Source organism: Suncus etruscus, chromosome 12, assembly GCF_024139225.1.
Source record: "Suncus etruscus isolate mSunEtr1 chromosome 12, mSunEtr1.pri.cur, whole genome shotgun sequence".
NCBI classification, from domain to species: domain Eukaryota; kingdom Metazoa; phylum Chordata; class Mammalia; order Eulipotyphla; family Soricidae; genus Suncus; species Suncus etruscus.
Genome location: NC_064859.1, coordinates 97431150 through 97449689, shown reverse-complemented (window position 1 = coordinate 97449689; position 18540 = coordinate 97431150). Strand labels below are relative to the sequence as shown.

At 44.9% G+C, this 18540-nt stretch overlaps 1 protein-coding gene across 1 annotated transcript in view; it reads left to right on the top strand.

Annotated features, from left to right (window-relative positions):
- Positions 1 to 6388: 6388 nt before the first annotated feature.
- The window catches only part of XDH (xanthine dehydrogenase), a 60677-nt gene continuing 48525 nt past the window's right edge, over positions 6389 to 18540 (top strand). Inside the window, 3 exon segments of the mRNA XM_049784232.1 lie at positions 6389 to 6473; positions 14607 to 14664; positions 16959 to 17055. Of these exon segments, the coding sequence (XP_049640189.1) occupies positions 6432 to 6473; positions 14607 to 14664; positions 16959 to 17055 (197 nt within the window). The 5' untranslated portion in view covers positions 6389 to 6431.

Sequence of the window (18540 nt, the reverse complement as noted above, 5' to 3'; positions counted from 1 at the left end):
AGAAAACTGATCTGCACAAATGTGTTGAGAGGGAGAGTTTGGGTGTAAAAAGTGTTGGGGTCCTTGGGAGCAGGAGGGGGCACACTGCTTGATGATAATGGGTCTGATGTTGGAACTGTGTGCACAAGAGGCCATCATTAACAACACTGCAAGTTACCAAATCACAATAAAAATAAATAAGTCAAAATTTCAGACTCTCGGGGCCGGGCGGTGGCGCTCGAGGTAAGGTGCCTGCCTTACCTGCGCTAGCCTAGGAGACGGACCGCGGTTCGATCCCCCGGCATCCCATATGGTCCCCCAAGCCAGGAACGACTTCTGAGCGCATAGCCAGGAGTAACCCCTGAGCGTCACCGGGTGTGGCCCAAAAACAAAAACAAAAAAAAACAAAACAAAAAAAAATTTCAGACTCTCTAAAGAACTGTTTTTTCTTGATGAAGACCTGTTTGTTTCTCCTTGTAACTCGAGGTTCCACCCCTCAACTTTGTCTTTCTTTGTCTTCAGAAGATGAATGGAAATTGCAGCCTGCTGACCCCAGCATGGGGTCCATGGATGGGCACAAGGGGCCAAAGAACACAGATAAAAAATATTAGGTTTAGGGGCCGGAGAGATAGCATGGAGGTAAGGCGTTTGCCTTTCATGCAGGAGGTCATCGGTTCGAATCCCGGCGCCCCATATGGTCCCCTGTGCCTGCCAGGAGCAATTTCTGAGCCTGGAGCCAGGAATAACCCCTGAGCACTGCAGGTGTGACCCAAAAACCAAAAAAAAAAAAAAATATTAGGTTTGGATAGTAGGGCCTCTCCTTTGCACCAGACCAAGGAGAATGTTCAGGCTGAGACTTGATATAAATTGGGACAATTGGTAAGAATCCTAAGGCGACTTACTATTAAAAGGATGATATCAGGGGCCGGGCGGTGGCGCTGGAGGTAAGGTGCCTGCCTTGCCTGCGCTAGCCTAGGGCGGACCGCGGTTCAATCCCCCGGCGTCCCATATGGTCCCCCAAGAAGCCAGGAGCAACTTCTGAGCGCATAGCCAGGAGTAACCCCTGAGCGTCACAGGGTGTGGCCCAAAAACCAAAAAAAAAAAAAAAAAAGGATGATATCAGTTGTTAGTAGGGATTTTTCCTTAGGCCAAAGAAAATAATTTCTTCTCCAGGATCAGGGCAGGGTCTGCTGAAGGGCAGGTCCAAGGGAGCTGTGTCCAGCTTCTACCCAGGCTGGCAACACATTTTTGCAATGTGCAATATGCAAATGTAAGTATTTCCGTGGAGCAGAGAATGATTCCCATGTAGTATATTAAAAAATACTGGTCCAAACAATTAGCATTGTGGATGCAGCTCAGGGATAAAGCTATCTCTCTGGCTGCAGGAGACCTGGGTTTGGGAGGGAGAGGACTTGGAGTCCTTGGGGTAGGGAGGGGATACACTGGTATTAAGTGTGGAGTCAGGATTATGTGCATGCGAAATTGTTAGCAATAGCATTGTAAACCACAGAATCTCAATTAAAAAACAATAAAGAAAAAAAAAACCCAACCCAACAGAAATGAAGCTGCATCCATATCTAGGTAGCCTCTTCCTTGCTGGCACCCCGAACAGAAGGGACCATGCAGTTCTTTTGCAAGATTCTTCCAGACACTTCCCCTTTCATTGGCAGTTCTCAGAATATTGGCAATCTGACGATACAGAGAATGAATCAGAGATGTTTGTTCCAGTGGAAACACAGATAACGATCAAGACAGGGAAAAAGGACAGCTGCCAGGTCCCTGGGGACAAGAAATTCTCTTGGTCTGGCCACTGGTCTGGAGTTGGAAGTCAGCTGGGAACCCCAGGTGCTGGGGACATAACTCTGAGGCCTTGCCACTCTTTGCCCATTGTTCTTGATGTCTGGTGTCTTTTCCTGGTGCTCTGTTCTTCCTTACCTGCTCATGTATAAAACCCTTAACATCTCCCCTCAGAACACCAAGGAATTAGGGGGGAGTTCCAATACTGGGGCTACATAATCCCCTGGTTCCAGGAAATTACCAGATCACTCAGAGGGAGCTGGGTTCTCCTCAGAGAAAAAAGCCATGTCAGAGCATTGTGTGGACCCCTTGGGGCCACTCCTGCCTTCTCTCCTACCCCGCCCCTGACAAATACCTGACCTAGAATTGTGCTAGATAGAAGGAGATTGCCACAATACCAGTTTCTCCCACTTCTCTGACAGAGCAGACTAACCAGAGCGTCAAAAGTCACTTCACATCCTGTCTGAGAGTTCTGGTTCAAGGACAAATTTGCTTTATTTGTTTGTTTGTTTATGATTTTTAGACCACATCTGGTTGTCTCAGAGCTCACTTGTGGATCTGCACTCAGGGCTCAATCATGGCAGTGCTCAGGGGGCCAGATGGTGTACTGGGACTTGGCCATGTGCAAGGCAAACATCCTCTGCTATACTATCGCTTCAGCCCCTCAAGAGTAAATTTAAAATGGGAATTGATGTCAAGGGACTGGAGCAATAACACAGGGGTAGGCATTTGTCTTGCATGCGGCCAACTCCACATGGACTTCTATTTGATTCCTGGCATCCCATATGTTCCCCAGAGCCTGATAGGAGCCATTTCTGAGTGCAGAGCCTGTAGTAACCCCTGAGTACTGCTGGGTGTGGCCCAAAAACAAACAAACAAACAAAAAACAACAACAACCAACCAAATAAAAAAAACCCAACATTACAGCATCCCACCACCACTACCACGGTGTCATGACCCTCCATCACTGTCCCTATTCACTTTTTTAATTAGTTTCTTCTTTGTCCCTTGTCCTCCTCTGGCTGCTTGGTAACATGAATTTGGGAAAAAGGCCAAGGCTTTGTCATTATTCCAAATTGTCTATTCCTTTGTGTTGTCTCTCTACATACCACAGATGAATAAAATCTGCTGATCTTTCTCCTTTTACTCAAGCCCTCCAGTTCCATCCAAGTAGCAGCAGACTGAATGGGAGGGTATATTGGTGACGGATGGTTACAGTGTATGACTTATATCCAACAATGAACAAATTTGAAAACTTGGTGCTTAAATTAAGCAATTAAAATTAAAAAAAAGAAAAATAAAGAAAACAAATTTTGTTTTGTCCACAAACTGCAGATTTCAGTCATGTTGGAACTAAGGGGATATGGTGTTAGGGCTAGAACCCAGAAATTCATACATGCAAGACACATGTTCTACTGCTGGGCTACATTCCAGGCCCCACCATCCTGGTTTTCACATTTCCATGATTTACCTGTTGAGAAGGGGGAGACAGAGGCAAAAATCGGTCTTTGTTTACAGGGAAACAGTTGGCCAGTCAACCCCTCTGGCCCTCATTTTTCCTGCTGGATGGGGAAGATAATCATACCTTTCCCCCTCCATCTGGCAGGGCATTTATTTATAAAATTACATATGTAAAGAAAGATCTTTAAGTATCAAGAGCTGTTATTAGGATCGGGGACAATCTAGATGTCTCCCAGCACTTCAAGGGAGGACTTAGTTGCCAGACAGGGATGCTCTGAGAAGGAAACAAAGCCTTTCATCCAGCTTGGGCCTGTGTAGGAGGAAAATCCTTTGAGAAAATACACAACAATAAACACCAATCTTAGTTTTAAAACAAATTCAACAGTAAAATATATTGCTATAAAAGTGCATTTTTTTTTTTGGGTGAGGGCACAGTGGTGATGACTCAGTGGGCTGGATTGCTCAAATTGTATGCAAGAGCCCAGGGTTTGATTCCCGGCAATGACATCAGGTGTGACACTCAGGCTCTAGGCTTGGAGCAACCCCTGAGTCTGCAAAGTATGACTCCACCCTTCTGAAAACAACTTTTCCTTTTCTAATCAAATGGGTAAAGAAAATAAACTCAGGGTATAGGGTTTGGAAAAAGAGGGGTGAAGGGCCAAGACTGGCAGCCAGCCTTCTGCTGGGGGTTGGCTTCTGCCATGACAAGAGGACATGCCGAAGGGCAGGAAAGTCTACACAGCCACAGAACTCACCGTGGCCAGGCCTTCAGAGAAAGTCTGGTTCTTTCTGGAAACTCTGCAGGAGGGCGAGAGCTGGGCCCTTAGGGAGCTTAGGTCCTGCAGATTGTCTTGGCAACATTTTTACTTTTGTTTATTCTTGGGATCCAAGAGGAGGACACTCAAGTCATGGAGATGTTGAGTTTCTTCTGGTTCCCCAATGGTTTCTTGAACCTTCTAGGCCAGCGCAGAGTGGATTTTGCACCTGGTCATTTCTCAAGAAAGAAGGGGGGCTTCCTAGTGCTCCAATAGCATTCAACCCTGAAGGAGAATTCATCCTCAAGCTGAATCATAGAGGTTCACTTGGGAAGGCAAATCCTTCTTCTGGACTGTTTTTTTATGAGCTCTTAGGGTAAAAAAAAACTGGTAAGAGGAAAGCTATCTGCATTTGCTGAAGAAAGAACTGCATGAAGTAAAAATCTTTGGCAAATGTCACTGTCACCAAAATGAACTGGTGACAAGAGAAAGAAAATTTGAATGAAGGGACAATCCTGCTTGAAAGCTCCATTCCTTTCCTCTCCTCAGTACAGCAGTGGGGACAGGACACTGTGGCAGGCATTGTCTAAGGAGGAAAAGGTCAAAGCTTCCCAAGAGCAATACATTAAATCACAGATCTGAGCTCTTACTAGAGTGGGGGCTAGCAAAGTAGGCATGGTCACCCCCAACTCAGGGCTCACAGTCACTCACAAATGATAGGACTCAAGCCAGGTACCTATCTTCGCCCAAATCCAAGCTTTGTCCTTAGACACCTTTTCCCTGAGAGCTTTCTGAACTCAGCCTGGAGATGGGTTTAGAAGAAGTGAGGCCTTTTTATGTGGGTGGCTGTGGGAAGAGAGGAATCTTCAGTTCAGAGCAATAAGGGCCACTTGGGGAGGGACTGACCCTAACTCAGTCTTCTCTCCTGTCTTCTCCTTTCCTTCATGACAGTTTCTCAATCTTGCCCCCACCGACATTTACTGATAATTTTGATAATTCTTCACTAGGGAACATCGGGGCAGTGTGGCTGTTTGCAGCTGAGAAGAGAGTGACTGAGGCCAGTAACGCTCTCCTCAGTCACAGCAAGAAAACATAGTCCCCAGGTATTGCCTAGTGGCTTCTAGTGGATGTCAAATTCCTCAAGTAAAGAGCCTTGTGTAATCTTGTGTTGCCAAACATCTGTCTTCTTTGACTAAAGCATGGGAGCCAGTAGTAAGGCCAGGGGAGACCCCACTGGGCTGTGGGCTCTGGCAGTCCTGCATAGAGAAAGGGCTAGTGAAGAAGCAGAGACTTTGGGGCTTCTTGAGGCTCCTGCTATAGGTGCAAGGGTCCTGAGAACACGTTTGCCCTCACCTGCCAGGCCAGTGATCTGATTCTGAGAATCTACTGAGTCATCTCCAAATCCTCACAGGACTGAAGGGGGCTGGAGTTATTGTTATTGTTGTTGTTGTGTGTGTGTTGTGTGTGTGTGTGTCTGTGTGTGTGTGTAAGGGAGCCAAGTGTAGACAAGCAGGAGTGAATGCAAGAGACTGGGAGTATGAGTAGAAATGAGCTTGAGTATAAAATGTGAGCATAAATGGGATTGTTGGTGTATGAACCTAAATCTGAGCCTTGGTGCATGTGACTGTGTGTACGTGAGTGAGTTTTTGTGTGCAATTATGGGCAGAGGCATGCGTGAGAGTGAGTATGAGTGAGTGGGCTTGAAGGAAAGGGGAATCCTGGTAGTGGGCCTGGGCCTGTACATGCGTGTCTACACCATGGGGAAATGCACGTTGGGTGGAAGAAGGTCACTGGTTAGTCATCACCCTTCTGGTGTTGTTGAGAATACTTTTTGCCGTCATAACATTTTATATTCCCATTTATGTGATGGGAAAGAGTGAGTCCAGAAGTGAGAGGTCAGTTGCTGAGGGGAGAGGCTGGGTTCTTCATCTGGTTCACTGGCTCCCTGTTTCGTGCCTTTGGGTTCCATCAGGCTGCAGGAGTTCCTGGCCAGGTTGTGATAAACTTGAAGGGTGAGCACTGTCATGGATGTAGATGCTATGAGTAAGCTATGCTCAGGCAGGAGTTGTGCCTCTTTTTCTGTCTGCATACAGTGGGAGGAGGAAACACTGGGACAGGGAGGACAGAGCTCAGAACCTTGGTCACTTACCACCAGCAGCACCCACTTCTCTCCTATCTGCATGCGCCTTTCCCTGTGCTCTTTGACTCAGGGGTTAAGAGCAATCAGTGGTGTAAGGTTGTTTGTGTCTTCCTGTATTATGCAAACCTTGGGCCTTGGCCAAGAACTCTCCGTGCCCCGAAGCCCTGAACCGGTTCCTTCCCATTGGCCCACTTGGTTTCATTTTAATGGGAGGCGTAGTTTTCAAGTGACAGAGCAGTGATAACTGCTGGTGCCTCTTACGAGCAGGTACCTGAGTGCAGGGGACCTCAACCGTGACAATGACAGCAGATGAGTTGGTTTTCTTTGTGAATGGCAGAAAGGTAAGCAGGACCTGACCCTTTGGTTGGGCTTGCCTGCTAACCGGAGAGGCAGCTGTGCCTCTTCTTCTTTTCTTCTTCTTCTTCTTCTTCTTCTTCTTCTTCTTCTTCTTCTTCTTCTTCTTCTTCTTCTTCTTCTTCTTCTTCTTCTTCTTCTTCTTCTTCTTCTTCTTCTTCTTCTTCTTCTTCTTCTTCTTCTTCTTCTTCTTCTTCTTCTTCTTCTTCTTCTTCTTCTTCTTCTTCTTCTCTTCTTCTTCTTCTTCTTCTTCTCCTCCTCCTCCTCCTCTTCTTCTCTTCTTCTTCTTTTCTCTTCTTTTCTTCTTCTTCTCCTTCTTCTTCTTTTTCTTCTTATTTTCTTCTTCTTCGTCTTCATCTTCATTGTCTTCGTCTTCTTTTCTTCTGCTTCTCCTCCTTCCTCTTCTTCTTCCTTCTTCCTTCCTCTTCTTCCTCTTCTCTTCTTCCTTCTTCCTTTTTCTTTCTTCAGCTGTGCCTCTTCTCCTTTTTTCTTCTCTTCTCCTCATTCTCCTTATCCTTCTTCTCTTTCTCCTCATTCTTTTCTTCTCATCCCTTTATCCTCATCCTTCCTTCTTTTCTTCTTCATCCTATTCTTCTCCTCCTTCATCATCTTCTTATTCCTCTTTTCCTCTTCTTCCTCCTCCTCCTTCTCCTTCTCTTTCACCTTCTCCTTCTCTTCCTCCTCCTTCTTCTCCTTCTCCTCCTCATCCTCCTTCTTCTTTTTCTTTGCTCCTCCTCCTCCTCCTTCTCCTTTGTGCCTTCATTCACTCTGCTTTCTCCCTTTCTACCTTCAGAGCCCTGGCTACTTTTGGGGTTTTCAGTAGGGATAGGAGACCTTCCCAGGGAAATCAGTGAGTGGAGGGAAGTGTGGAAGGAGGGATATTGCCAACTCTACAGGACAGAGGTTGGCAGGAAGCTGAGAAAGGTGCATAGGCTGGAGGTGAAATTGAGAGTCACCCATTAGACCTCTATTTCTGTGTTGAATCAAATATAGCCTAACGGTGTCCATGATTCTCTTTACTGAGAGAAGGAATATGAAGGAACTTGATCTTGTTCAAAAGAGGCTGAAAGATGCAACCAGTCTACCAGTCTGACATCCACATAGAACAAAACATCTGGTTCAGGAGGACAGACTGACATCTTGTGGAAATCCTCTGTGTCTTTCACAAGGGGCTGTGTTCATCCTCTGACTTAGTTGCTTGTGTATCTATTGGAACCCTTTGCTTTAATAATAAAGTCACCCAACTGAATGACCCTCAGTGGTGTAGAGGTACCCAGGCAAGTAGGAGTGGGGGTGTGTAGGTAGAGAAAAATCTCAGACCCTCCTATCATCCTTGTATGCAGAGGGACGAACTGCAGTACTAGAACAGATGCAGTAACAGCTGGTGTAAGCCAGCAGTGTCCTGGGACCTCTAGGACTGCCCTTGGTGATAGTTGGGGGACCATGTGGTGTTGAGAATCAAACCTGGGTTGGGTGCAGTTAAGGCATGCACACTGAGGTCTGTACTATCTCCCAGCATTTCTAATGGCACTTTGAGTGGAGACACTGGATGATTTTAAGCTAAGTTGCCAAGATCTAAATGTGTTTCCTAGGTCACTTGGTACTTGACATTTTCAGGCATGTTTGGTGGCTAGCAAGAAAATTCTCAGACTTGTGGCCACATCTTTTGTTGCAAAAATGGTTGGAGTCAGTTGTAGTGTTGTCCCTAAGAGGCACTAGGGATTGACTCTACTCTTTGGGTTTCCAAGATGTCTTTCTGTGTCCATTATTTTTCAGAAGTGACACCTCGCACCAACCCAAGAGTTAGCGAGATGTTTCTACATGGTAATAAAATGTTTACATTCAATATTCACCAGCATTTAGTTGTACCCAGCAATTTCTTTGTAGAGAGTTAAGTAGCATCTCACTTTCCAAAAATGTTGTAATCTGGTGACTTTTGTGGAAGTTTTCCTAGGTTTACAAAGGTGAGTGGCTGTTGTCATGACTGCCAAGGTCCCATCCTACACAGACTTGATTATTTCTGAAGCCATTCATTTGGGTGTGATGGTCCCCGGTGTTGCTCATCTCTAGAGATGGTTTTTCTGGAAATACAAGGTCTAGAAAGCACAGTCCAAAGAAATCTGACGTGGTAAAAATTGCTATCTGTATTTCATGTTCACATTTGGAAAATGACATACTATTTTTAAGGAAACTACTTTACCTTGTAGCTTCTATGCCAGTTCCTGTGAAAATATCTATGTTTGTGATTAATAAAGCAGATGATCTCTTGAGAAACTGAAGGAAAGGTTGAGAGGCAAGGCAGGAAGAGATGAGGCAACATGCAAAACACCAAAAAAAAAAAAAAAGAAATAAAAAAATCAGGAATTCCCTATCCACCAAAAGTTTCTATAAATCAGTTCCACTTTGATCTCCAAGATGTTTTCTGTCTTTGGTTCCTGGATTTTATGCAAAGAAGTTACTTAAGCAGCTGTTCAACATTGATGATTCACTCTGAGCTGTGAGGCTCCTTCTTCTGCTCAGATGGTACTTCGAGAGCTCTCCAGAAGGTTCTGGTCAGGCAGAAGAGGCCAATAAAACACCTTGAGGGTTTTTATGTGTAGCCCCAGAGACAATAGTTTTCACCTCTTCTGTTATAGGGTCTGATTTACAGTGGAGTAGCTTCCAGGTTCTGCTGCCATTCAAGGGTATGCAGCCAAAGGACTGTCACTGCGTTTCTGGTGAACAACTTTCTGTGTAGTAGAAATTAGAGACTCTGGAGAGTCGGCATGTGGAGGGCAGTTAAAATGGTCCAGGATGGATCCCTTTGAGGGAAGGTTCAGGCGGCACTGAGGAAATCACAGCTTGCTTCATTGCTCCCCTCCATAGGCCCCATTGAGCATCTCCTCCCTCTGAGCCTGCACGGACAGGTACTTGCTACTGGGAGCCCATTAACCAGTTGGAGAACAGGATCAGGACAAGGTCAAACAAAGGCTCCAATATAAAGTTCACAGAGACTATTTCTGTGAGATGTTCCTTTGAGATGTTCTCCAGCCACTTAGCACAGTGTTGGTTGAGGTTTGGAAGGAACCTGATTAATGGGAATGGCCTGATATTCACATAATATCATGTGACATAATTGTCAGATATTAAAAGCCTTGAGAAATGGCCAACTAAAGATATTCATTTTAAAAAATTTTTTTATTGTGATTGACATGAATTACAAGTCTTTTGCAATTATATTTAAGTTATATTTATATTTCACAGTTATATATAGTGACAGTGAATTAGGGTCATTTCCACCACCAGTATTGTCTTCCTTCCACTCCTGTTCCCAACATGCATCCCATACCTCGCCCCCTTTGCTCCCTCTACCTTCCCTGTCACTCTATCCATCATACATGCATATGTGCTCACATCTTACAAATATATGTTATATATTTATTTGTATCCAATCAATATAAGTAAACATATAAAGTAAGAGGTCTTTCGGAGTATAATTTCATTTGATGATCATTTTCATATCTTATACCACTTTTTTTGTTTGTTTGTTTTTGGGTCACACCCGGAAGCTCTCAGGGGTTACTCCTGGCTCTGTGCTCAGAAATTGCTCCTGGCAGGCTCAGGGGACCATATGGGATACTGGGATTTGAACCACCATCCTTATGCATGCAAAGCAAATGCCCTACCTCCATGCTATCTCTGCCCCAAATTTTCTAATTGATCAAGGATAGTCGTAATATACCAACATCTAGTTAGAAAAATTAGAAAGTCTGGTGAGGATCTAATTTTAGAGATTCCATTATTAGATCCTTTTCAGAAAATAAATCTCTCAATTTTCCATCCTGGAAAGCCACCTTCTTTAAGTGAATAAACAGAAAGTTTTTTTTCCAAATGGTACCTTCTATTTTTCCCAATTCTCTGTCTCTCTGTCTCTGTCTCTAATTCTGTCTGTCTGTCTGTCTGTCTCTCTTTCAGATCTTCCAGGGGTTGGCATTTTCTACTTTAAAAGCTTTGCAAACAAAATGACTTATTCTTTGTTTTTTTTTTTTTGGGGGGGGGGCATACCCAGTGGTGCTCAGAGATCACCCCTGGCTCTGCACTCAGAAATTGCTCCTGGCAGGTGCAGGAGACCATATGGGATGCCGGGGATAGAGCTTGGGTCTGTCCTGGGTGTGCTGCGTGCAGGGCAAATGCCTTACCACTGTGCTATCCCTGCGGCTCCAAGATAGCTTATTTTTAATGATCCCTATGCACCATCATGTTGTGTTTTCAAAGCATCATTTATAAAGAAGTTGCCCCTCCCCTTGTATCCAAAGCCAGAGCCAGGATTGTGTCTTGAATTTAAATGTCACAAATATTTAATGCAGAACAGTTCTTCAACTGTCCTTGTCTTTTGAACTAGTGTGTAGCCCAGATTTCTAGAATATCCCTCATTCTGATTTTGTGTTGCCCTGCCTATTTCTAGACCCAAACCTGCATATGGAACAACAGTGACAGAGAAATGACATGTTCTTCTCAGGCTGCTGTGTCAAGGAGAACTGGTGTATATTTTCCCCACTATCTGTGATAGACACTTGGGTCACTTGGTTAAGAGGTGACCACTGGGCTTTGACACTGTGGAATGACTCTTTTATCCCCTTATAAATAAGTATTTGTGAGAAGATATTTTGAGACTAAATAATAGAGTGTTTATCAGACTTCCACCCTTGTTTCTATGTTAGCCTCCATTGATCACTAAGGACCACATTTCTATTAGCAGGCTTTTATTCTTCTTTGATACTCCCACACTTTGGGAGCACACCATCACAATAAAGTTACACATTTTATTTTTTGAGGGGGGTAGCATACTCAGCGGCACTACAGTGTGCCTGGCTCTGTGTTCAGAATTACTCCTGGTAGACTCGGAGACCATATGGGATGTCAGGGAATGAACCCTGGTTGACTGTGTTCAAGGCAAACACCATGTTGGCTGTGCTATTGCTTCAGCCCAACACAGTTACTTTTTAGCTCTTCTGGTAAGCCCACCTCTTGCTATTGTTCTATCAGACCACCAACCTTCCAATCTGTTCCTTCTCACCCATTGGCTTGCTTGTTTATGAATAATCAGTTCGGAATAATGACATTTAGTTTTACCAAATGAGTTTATAATAGGCTTCAACCATCGTTTTGATGCTAGAGTTTACTTTTATTTATTTATTTTTGGGGGGCACAACAGACAGTACTTAGGGGTTATTCCTGGATATGCACTCAGAATCACTCTTGGCAGACTCAGGGAACTAAATGGGATGTTGACGATTGAGCTCAAGTTGGCCATGTGCAAGGCAAACCTACTGTGCTGTTGCTCTGGCCTGATGCTTGAGTTTTACTGGAGCAATTAGCTTGACTTTATTGTCTGGCCTTGAGAGTTACAGTCTTTCCCAGTCGTAATTTGAGGGAGGCTGGGAACTGAGGGAGTGTGTGATATAAAAAATCTTTCTTGAGCAAGATTTGGGCTCTTCAATAAGCCAGGATGTAGATGGAAGGTAACAGAATGGTCCAGAATCATCAACTTCAGAGTCAGGATGTGTGAAATGCTTGTTTTCTGGAGCACAAAGCTTGGAAGAGAACTAGGATGTAAAAGCTTAGAATCTGATTGAAGGCATTTGAAAGATGACTTAGGAACTTGGAATTGTCTTGAGTGTGAATGGTGTGTGTGTGTGTGTGTGTGTGTGTGTGTGTGTGTGTGTCTGCCTGCCTGAAGACAGTGAGTTAGGGATGGCATTGGGAGACAGAATTAGGGATATAGGACTGGAGTAGGTTATACCTTGTGGAAGGAAGAGAGTTAAGAAACTCTTAACTGTCTTCAGGATCTTGGTCTTGGCTAGCCACTTTCTCATCTTTTCAGGTTTGAAACTTTTCAACTTTGTAACTTGAACTTTGAATGAACTGGATTTATGGTGTGCAATCACCAAAGAAAATTTATCTTTCACTTTCCTTTAGACTTTATTCAGGGGACAAATTCTAGCCCTTTAGATTCTGGCTTTTTAGATTGCCTTATGGCCTTTTAGATGGTTCTGAGTCCATAAAAAAATTCCCAAGGATATTTCTAAATTGCCAGACACAACTCAATGCAGGGCAAAAGAGAGGGTAGATGGATGCTCTCCTTTAATCACATTAAATCTCCTTGAATGCTCCACAATGGGGAGCATTTAACTGTGCAGCTTCTTACATTCAGGTGCACGTTTCTAGACTTGCTCTCCCTTAACCTCAGGTGTTTTGATGTCCCTTACAGTCACACTAGGTGCTGTGCTCTAGCAGCTCTGGCTGGCCATCATCTCTTGAAAGTGGTCCTTGAGAGAATGACTTAACACCCAATTTAAAGTCAGGTTTCTTTGGTGGTTGTTTTGCATAAGGCCCAGGGGCCAACACTTTAATACTCCCACACTCTGGGAGCACACCATCACAATAAAGTCACACATTTTATTTTGGGGGGAGGGGAAACACACTTAGTGGCAGTATGGGATGCCTGCCTCTGTGTTCAGAAATTATTCCTGGCAGACTCTGGGACCATATGGGATGTCAGGGATCAAACCCGGGTTGGCCATGTTCAAGGCAAATACCATGTTGGCTGTGCTATTGCTTCAGCCCAACACAGTTACTTTTTAGCTCTTCTGGTAAGCCCACCTCTTGCTATTGTTCTGTCAAACCATCAACCCACCAAAGTTACTTGTTGGCTCACCTGTGGCATCTGAGGAGCCCCTCCTGAAGTCTGAGGTGTGGGGCAGCTACTTCCTTTTCCTCACATTAAGAAGTAGAACTTGGGCAGCAAGTAGTACAGCAGGTAGGACTTTTGACTTGCACTCAATGGACCTAGGTTTGAGCCCTGGTACCCTGTATGATAGGTACCCTGTGCATCAATAGGAGAGCCAGGAGGAACCCTTGAGAACTGCAGAGTGTCACTCCAAAATAAAACAAACACAAAAGAAGTAGAACTCATTGTACAGCTTTTTCTAAGAAAATCTTTCACAACTTCTGTTAGTCATCTCAAACCCTCTTTCCTTGATGATATGTAAGGTGGGTGGAACAGTTTTGTTTAGACTTCCTTGAATGCTTCTCTGCAGAATTGGCACTTTAGCATAGGGCAACCTTGTCCTATATTTACTGCCTATTTGTGACCTTCACGAATGGCCCTCCATTTTGGAAAGGCATGAAAATGGTGGCCCACAGGTGTGAAAATGGTGATACTGCCTGGGATATCTCACTCATCACTTTGAACTTGGCCCTGCCTTGGTCTACAAGAGATAGTTGCTACAGGGTTGCTAGTTGTTCATGCCTCTGCTCACAATCCCAATCCAAAACTTTGGGGGTGGGTGGGCAACAGATGGCATATTAATTTGAGTGGATCTTTGCTCGGGCAGCCTGTCCTATAGCTGCAACACTTGCATGCTTGTTAACTAGTCCTAGGGAAGCATTTAGCAGAATTTGGAGGCCAGAGGATGCCTTTTCACTGGTTGAATACTCAGCGGCACTACAGTGTGCCTGGCTCTGTGTTCAGAATTACTCCTGGTAGACTTGGAGACCATATGGGATGTCAGGGAATGAACCCCGGTTGACTGTGTTCAAGGCAAACACCATTTTGGCTGTGCTATCGCTTCAGCCCAACACAGTTACTTTTTAGCTCTTCTGGTAAGCCCACCTCTTGCTATTGTTTTGTCAGATCACCAACCTCCCAATCTGTTCCTTCTCACCCATGCTCACTCATTTTAACAGACTTAAAAAATAAATCCTCCGTTTTCCTCTAATATTTAGCACAATCAGCTCTGCAAATTCTTGGGTAAGAAGGAGAGAGAGAGAGAGAGAGAGAGAGAGAGAGAGAGAGAGAGAGAGAGAGAGAGAGAGAGAGAGAGAGAGAGAGAGAGAAAGAGAGAGAGAGAGAGAACAAGGGTTAAGGTGTTTGCCTTTCATGCAGCCAACCCCAATTTGAATATGGTTCCCTGAGCTATGTCAGGAGTGGTTCTTAAAAACAAAGCCAGAAGTAACCTATGAGTTGGACCCTCCATCCCACAACCATAGCATAATTTTTAAAATTCCTCAAATTATTTTTGGCAAAATTAGGTCTAAATATTTTCACAATACTTCTAATTTTCTATTTCTTTTTGTAGGTGGTGGAGAAAAATGCAGACCCAGAAACAACTCTGTTGGCCTACCTGAGAAGAAAGTGTATCCTGACTTGGGAGAAGGAGAAAGGGGATGGGAGAAGGTGGGGGTGTTCCAAGAACCATCAAGTCACTTTCTTAAAACAGGTTGGGGAGGCCAGGGTGTGGAGGGAAGAGTACTTAAGCTTTGTGCATCTGATACTCTGATACCTGAGTGTCACTGGTGCCCACATGACCTGGATGGAACCATTTGAACTTCCTACATCTGAAAGACCTAGCAGTAGGAGGGGAGGGTTATTTTTGAGGCACCTGGACATCTGTGGTGAGAAGACTCTGCCCCAGGACTCTTAAAACAAGAGTCCTGAAAAAATAACAGTCCAGTCTACATTTTCCCAGCCATTCCTGGCCTGGAGATCTTTGATAAATACCAACCAGCTTCCACAGAGGGAACCTTGTTGGCTCTGCACAAAGGAATGAGAGAGTCAAGACACTGTTGGGATGTGGAAATCTGCAAGGAGAGAGTGTGAAGGTGCTTTCCCTATGGAAATGCTGAAGACTAGAGGTGTCCAAATCCATGGCCCCCAAGGGGATTTGGGGTGCTATCTACACTCAGTATGGGGAGGAACCCTATCTTGCTCCTTCAGCAACTCTTCTTGTTCTATTTGCACTGCTAATGTTTTTATAGAAAAGGCACAACCTTGCATGAGTCCTTCCAGCATGCAGTTGGAGTAGGGTATTTGCGAAGTTCTCCATATCAACTCCTCTGACAATCTCTGGAAAGGCACCTGAGGTGACTTATATGTGGCAAAGCACGAGGTCTTCTACATCTGGGCAGAGACTCAGGACCTAGAATACAGCTGAGATCTTTGTTATCTCTCTTCCAAGTGGAAACCATCCAGGGGGTTGTTGTCAGGAAGCTGCTCATCCAGACCTCTGGCAAACACTCCTTAGGGTTGTTGCAAACCTCAATGTATGTCCTTACTTTGGCTGGCATGCCACATATCAACAGGGCTGTTTCTGAAGCACTCTGTCCTGATTTCTTTTCTAAAGGGGGCAAGACTGGTAGTAGGTCACAGCCTCAGAGCCTCTTGGCTTCTATGAGAAGGCAAAATCACTGATCAGGATTGGGGGACTAAAAGGGACTCTGTTTAACACATCTACATGGTATGCCAAGGGACACAGGCTTCTTCTTAGAGACTGAGGACATTCATTTCAGATTATAAACAGTAGTTTTAAAGCTTAGGGGAACCTGAGGGGTTCCTGACCGTAGAAATTGGCTGAGGATCAAGATTATACCACAAATTCAATCCAAAACTGAAAGTTAGCATTCATGTAGAAAATCCCTATGGCTCTTTTCCTGAGCTGAGAGATTTGTGGGAATTCTAGAAAAGAGAGAAGTCACAGCTTTGACTTGTATATTGCATTCTAGAATGATCAGGAGCTTACAGAAGAGCTTGCTTGTCTCTCCCCACTCCCAGGGGATACTCCAGGAAACTCCCTGGAACCTTAAGATCCCTTTACTCTGACTCCTCAGCTGTGTTTTGGAAACAGCAGCATCAGAACTACAAAGGAGTCCTCAAATCGTCAACCCAAAGACAGTATTTGAGGCCCTAACCCTCAAGAAGACACCAGTGATGGTGTGACCTTGTACAACTCACATCATTGTGGGTCCGAGTTTTATAGGTTTTTAATTTATCAGGAAAGTAAAATGAGCACATGGTTCTGAGTGCAGGAGTCTAGGCCACGAATTCTACTTTGTGAATGAGGGAGGAGGCCAGACACCACTGCTTGTGATCCCCCTGCATCCACAGGGGTAGCTACAAGGCTGGGCAGCTGCCCCATGGAAGACCAAGAAGATGGAGGTTCTGACGAAACTGCTCTCATGATTCCGAACTCTAAAAGAGCTGTGCGGTCAGCACTGGTGAGACTCCAAAGAGAGGTCCCCTTTTCTCATCTATGTAGAATGTGCTTCCAAAAGTGGTCCCCAACCTCAATCATAATTTCATTTGACTTTCTGTGGCCACATTCTATGTCCCACATGTTCAAAAACCTCTGGTTTAACCCTAATTTTGCTTCCTGGAATTTATCAGCTTAAGAGGTTTTGGAAGAGAAAATCCTGACTCACAGAGTCCTCAAGCAAGATTTGTTCCTACTCTTAGCAGTTGTACAGCTGTTGGTTTAACTCTTTCCTCCTCCACCCCAGTTGAGGATAATAGTTGATGCTGTCCCCTGTGAATCTGATGCTTTTCCACATCTGTGTGATGGAGAAGGCAAGTCTGAGCTTCTTTGATGAGGATGTCATAAGGGTCCACCCACTCTTTCCTCCGACCTCCTGTTCCTTAACCCTTGACCTTCCAGTGGGGCTATGTGGAACCAAGCTGGGCTGCGGAGAAGGAGGCTGCGGTGCTTGCACGGTGATGCTCTCCAAGTATGATCGACTCCAGAACAAGATCGTGTATCCTTTGCATTGATGGATTATGAGGGGTATATGAACTGGGGTTGTGTGTGTATGTGTGTTTGTGTGCATGCGTGTGTGTGAGTGGACATGCATGGGACCTTTCTGAAATCCAGACTCACTCCACATTTCATGAAACCCTCCTTGGGGCCTCTGAAGCCTCTGGATCAAGCCAGTCTTTAATGGAACACGTGAAGTCCTTTATGATCAATATTTTGCCAGCCCCACTTCTGCTTTCCTTTACAACTTCTGTTTCCTCATCAGTGGTCTAGCTCCTGCGTCTTGTAGTGACCACAGTGAGAGATCATCTTCCATGTTCATTGTTGACTTGGTTCTTGCATAGGCTATTTCCCACCTACATCTTTTCTCCAACGGGTTCCCATGTGGCTCACTTACATGAACTCTTTGGGACTGAGGAGAAGTCACCTATTCCAGGAAACGCTCCATGTCCCCACTAGATAGGATTGGTTGTCCCAGACTGTACTGGTTCTCTGCCCAGCCTTCTTGAGGTACTTCCTTTATGGATTTAAAATGATCTCTTCTCATGGGCTTGATTTTCTTGTAAGCAGTTGCCTCAGCCAACCACCTTTACAGTGCCCAACCTATGGGTGGTACTCAGGGACCCAGGGTTAGAGGCTGAAGAAGGAGAGGTGGTGACTCTGAAAGGGACAACAGGAAGCTCTGTCTGGGCCCAGGGACTTGCCTATTTTCTTTCCCAAAGGAGGATGAAAGTAAAGGTGAAGAGTAAAGACAGGAAAGACTAGAGACAAAGAATGACAGAAAGTTGTGACACAGTAGTTTGAGGATAGTCCTTGTAGGTAGAAGAATCCACACAAAGGTCTGGTGTAGAATAAAAGCCCTTTGGATGGGTCGGATGGTGATGGATGGTGATGGAGGGATGAGAGGCCTTCTCCTCCAGTCCAAGACCACATGTCTACAACCCTCTTCAGCTGGCAGGTTTCAAGGTTTCAGGGTAGCAGCAAGGAAATCCACAGACAGGTTTCAGGAGATATCATCTTTATTCAGCCCTGACCAACATGTGTGGCCTAGCAAAACCTTTTATGCTGGCTCCCTATTCAGCCCTGCAATGTATCTTGTGTCTCAGCCATCTCTCCTCTTGCTCCCTCTATCCTCCATAATCTCCTCATCAATCCCCCACACCCCTTTCTGCCAAACCTTTTGTTACCTACCAAAAACCCCTCCCAGAAATGGGCAGGTCTTATTAGCAGGCAAGGTTATAGGAAGAATGGAGGATGGGCAACATCCTGGAACCTGCTAGAAACTTCTACTGGAATGGTATCCAGGGTTTGCTGTACAAGTGGTGACTGGCAATTACCTGGCTGTAGCTCAGAGACCCAGATGACTATTCCCATCCTTCCCTTTTCCTCCATGACGCAGGGGCTCATGGCTTATCTGGGAAGGGTTTTCTATTGCTCCTGATTCCAGGACCTGGGTGTGAGATGAGTGCTCCTTAGACAAGAAAAT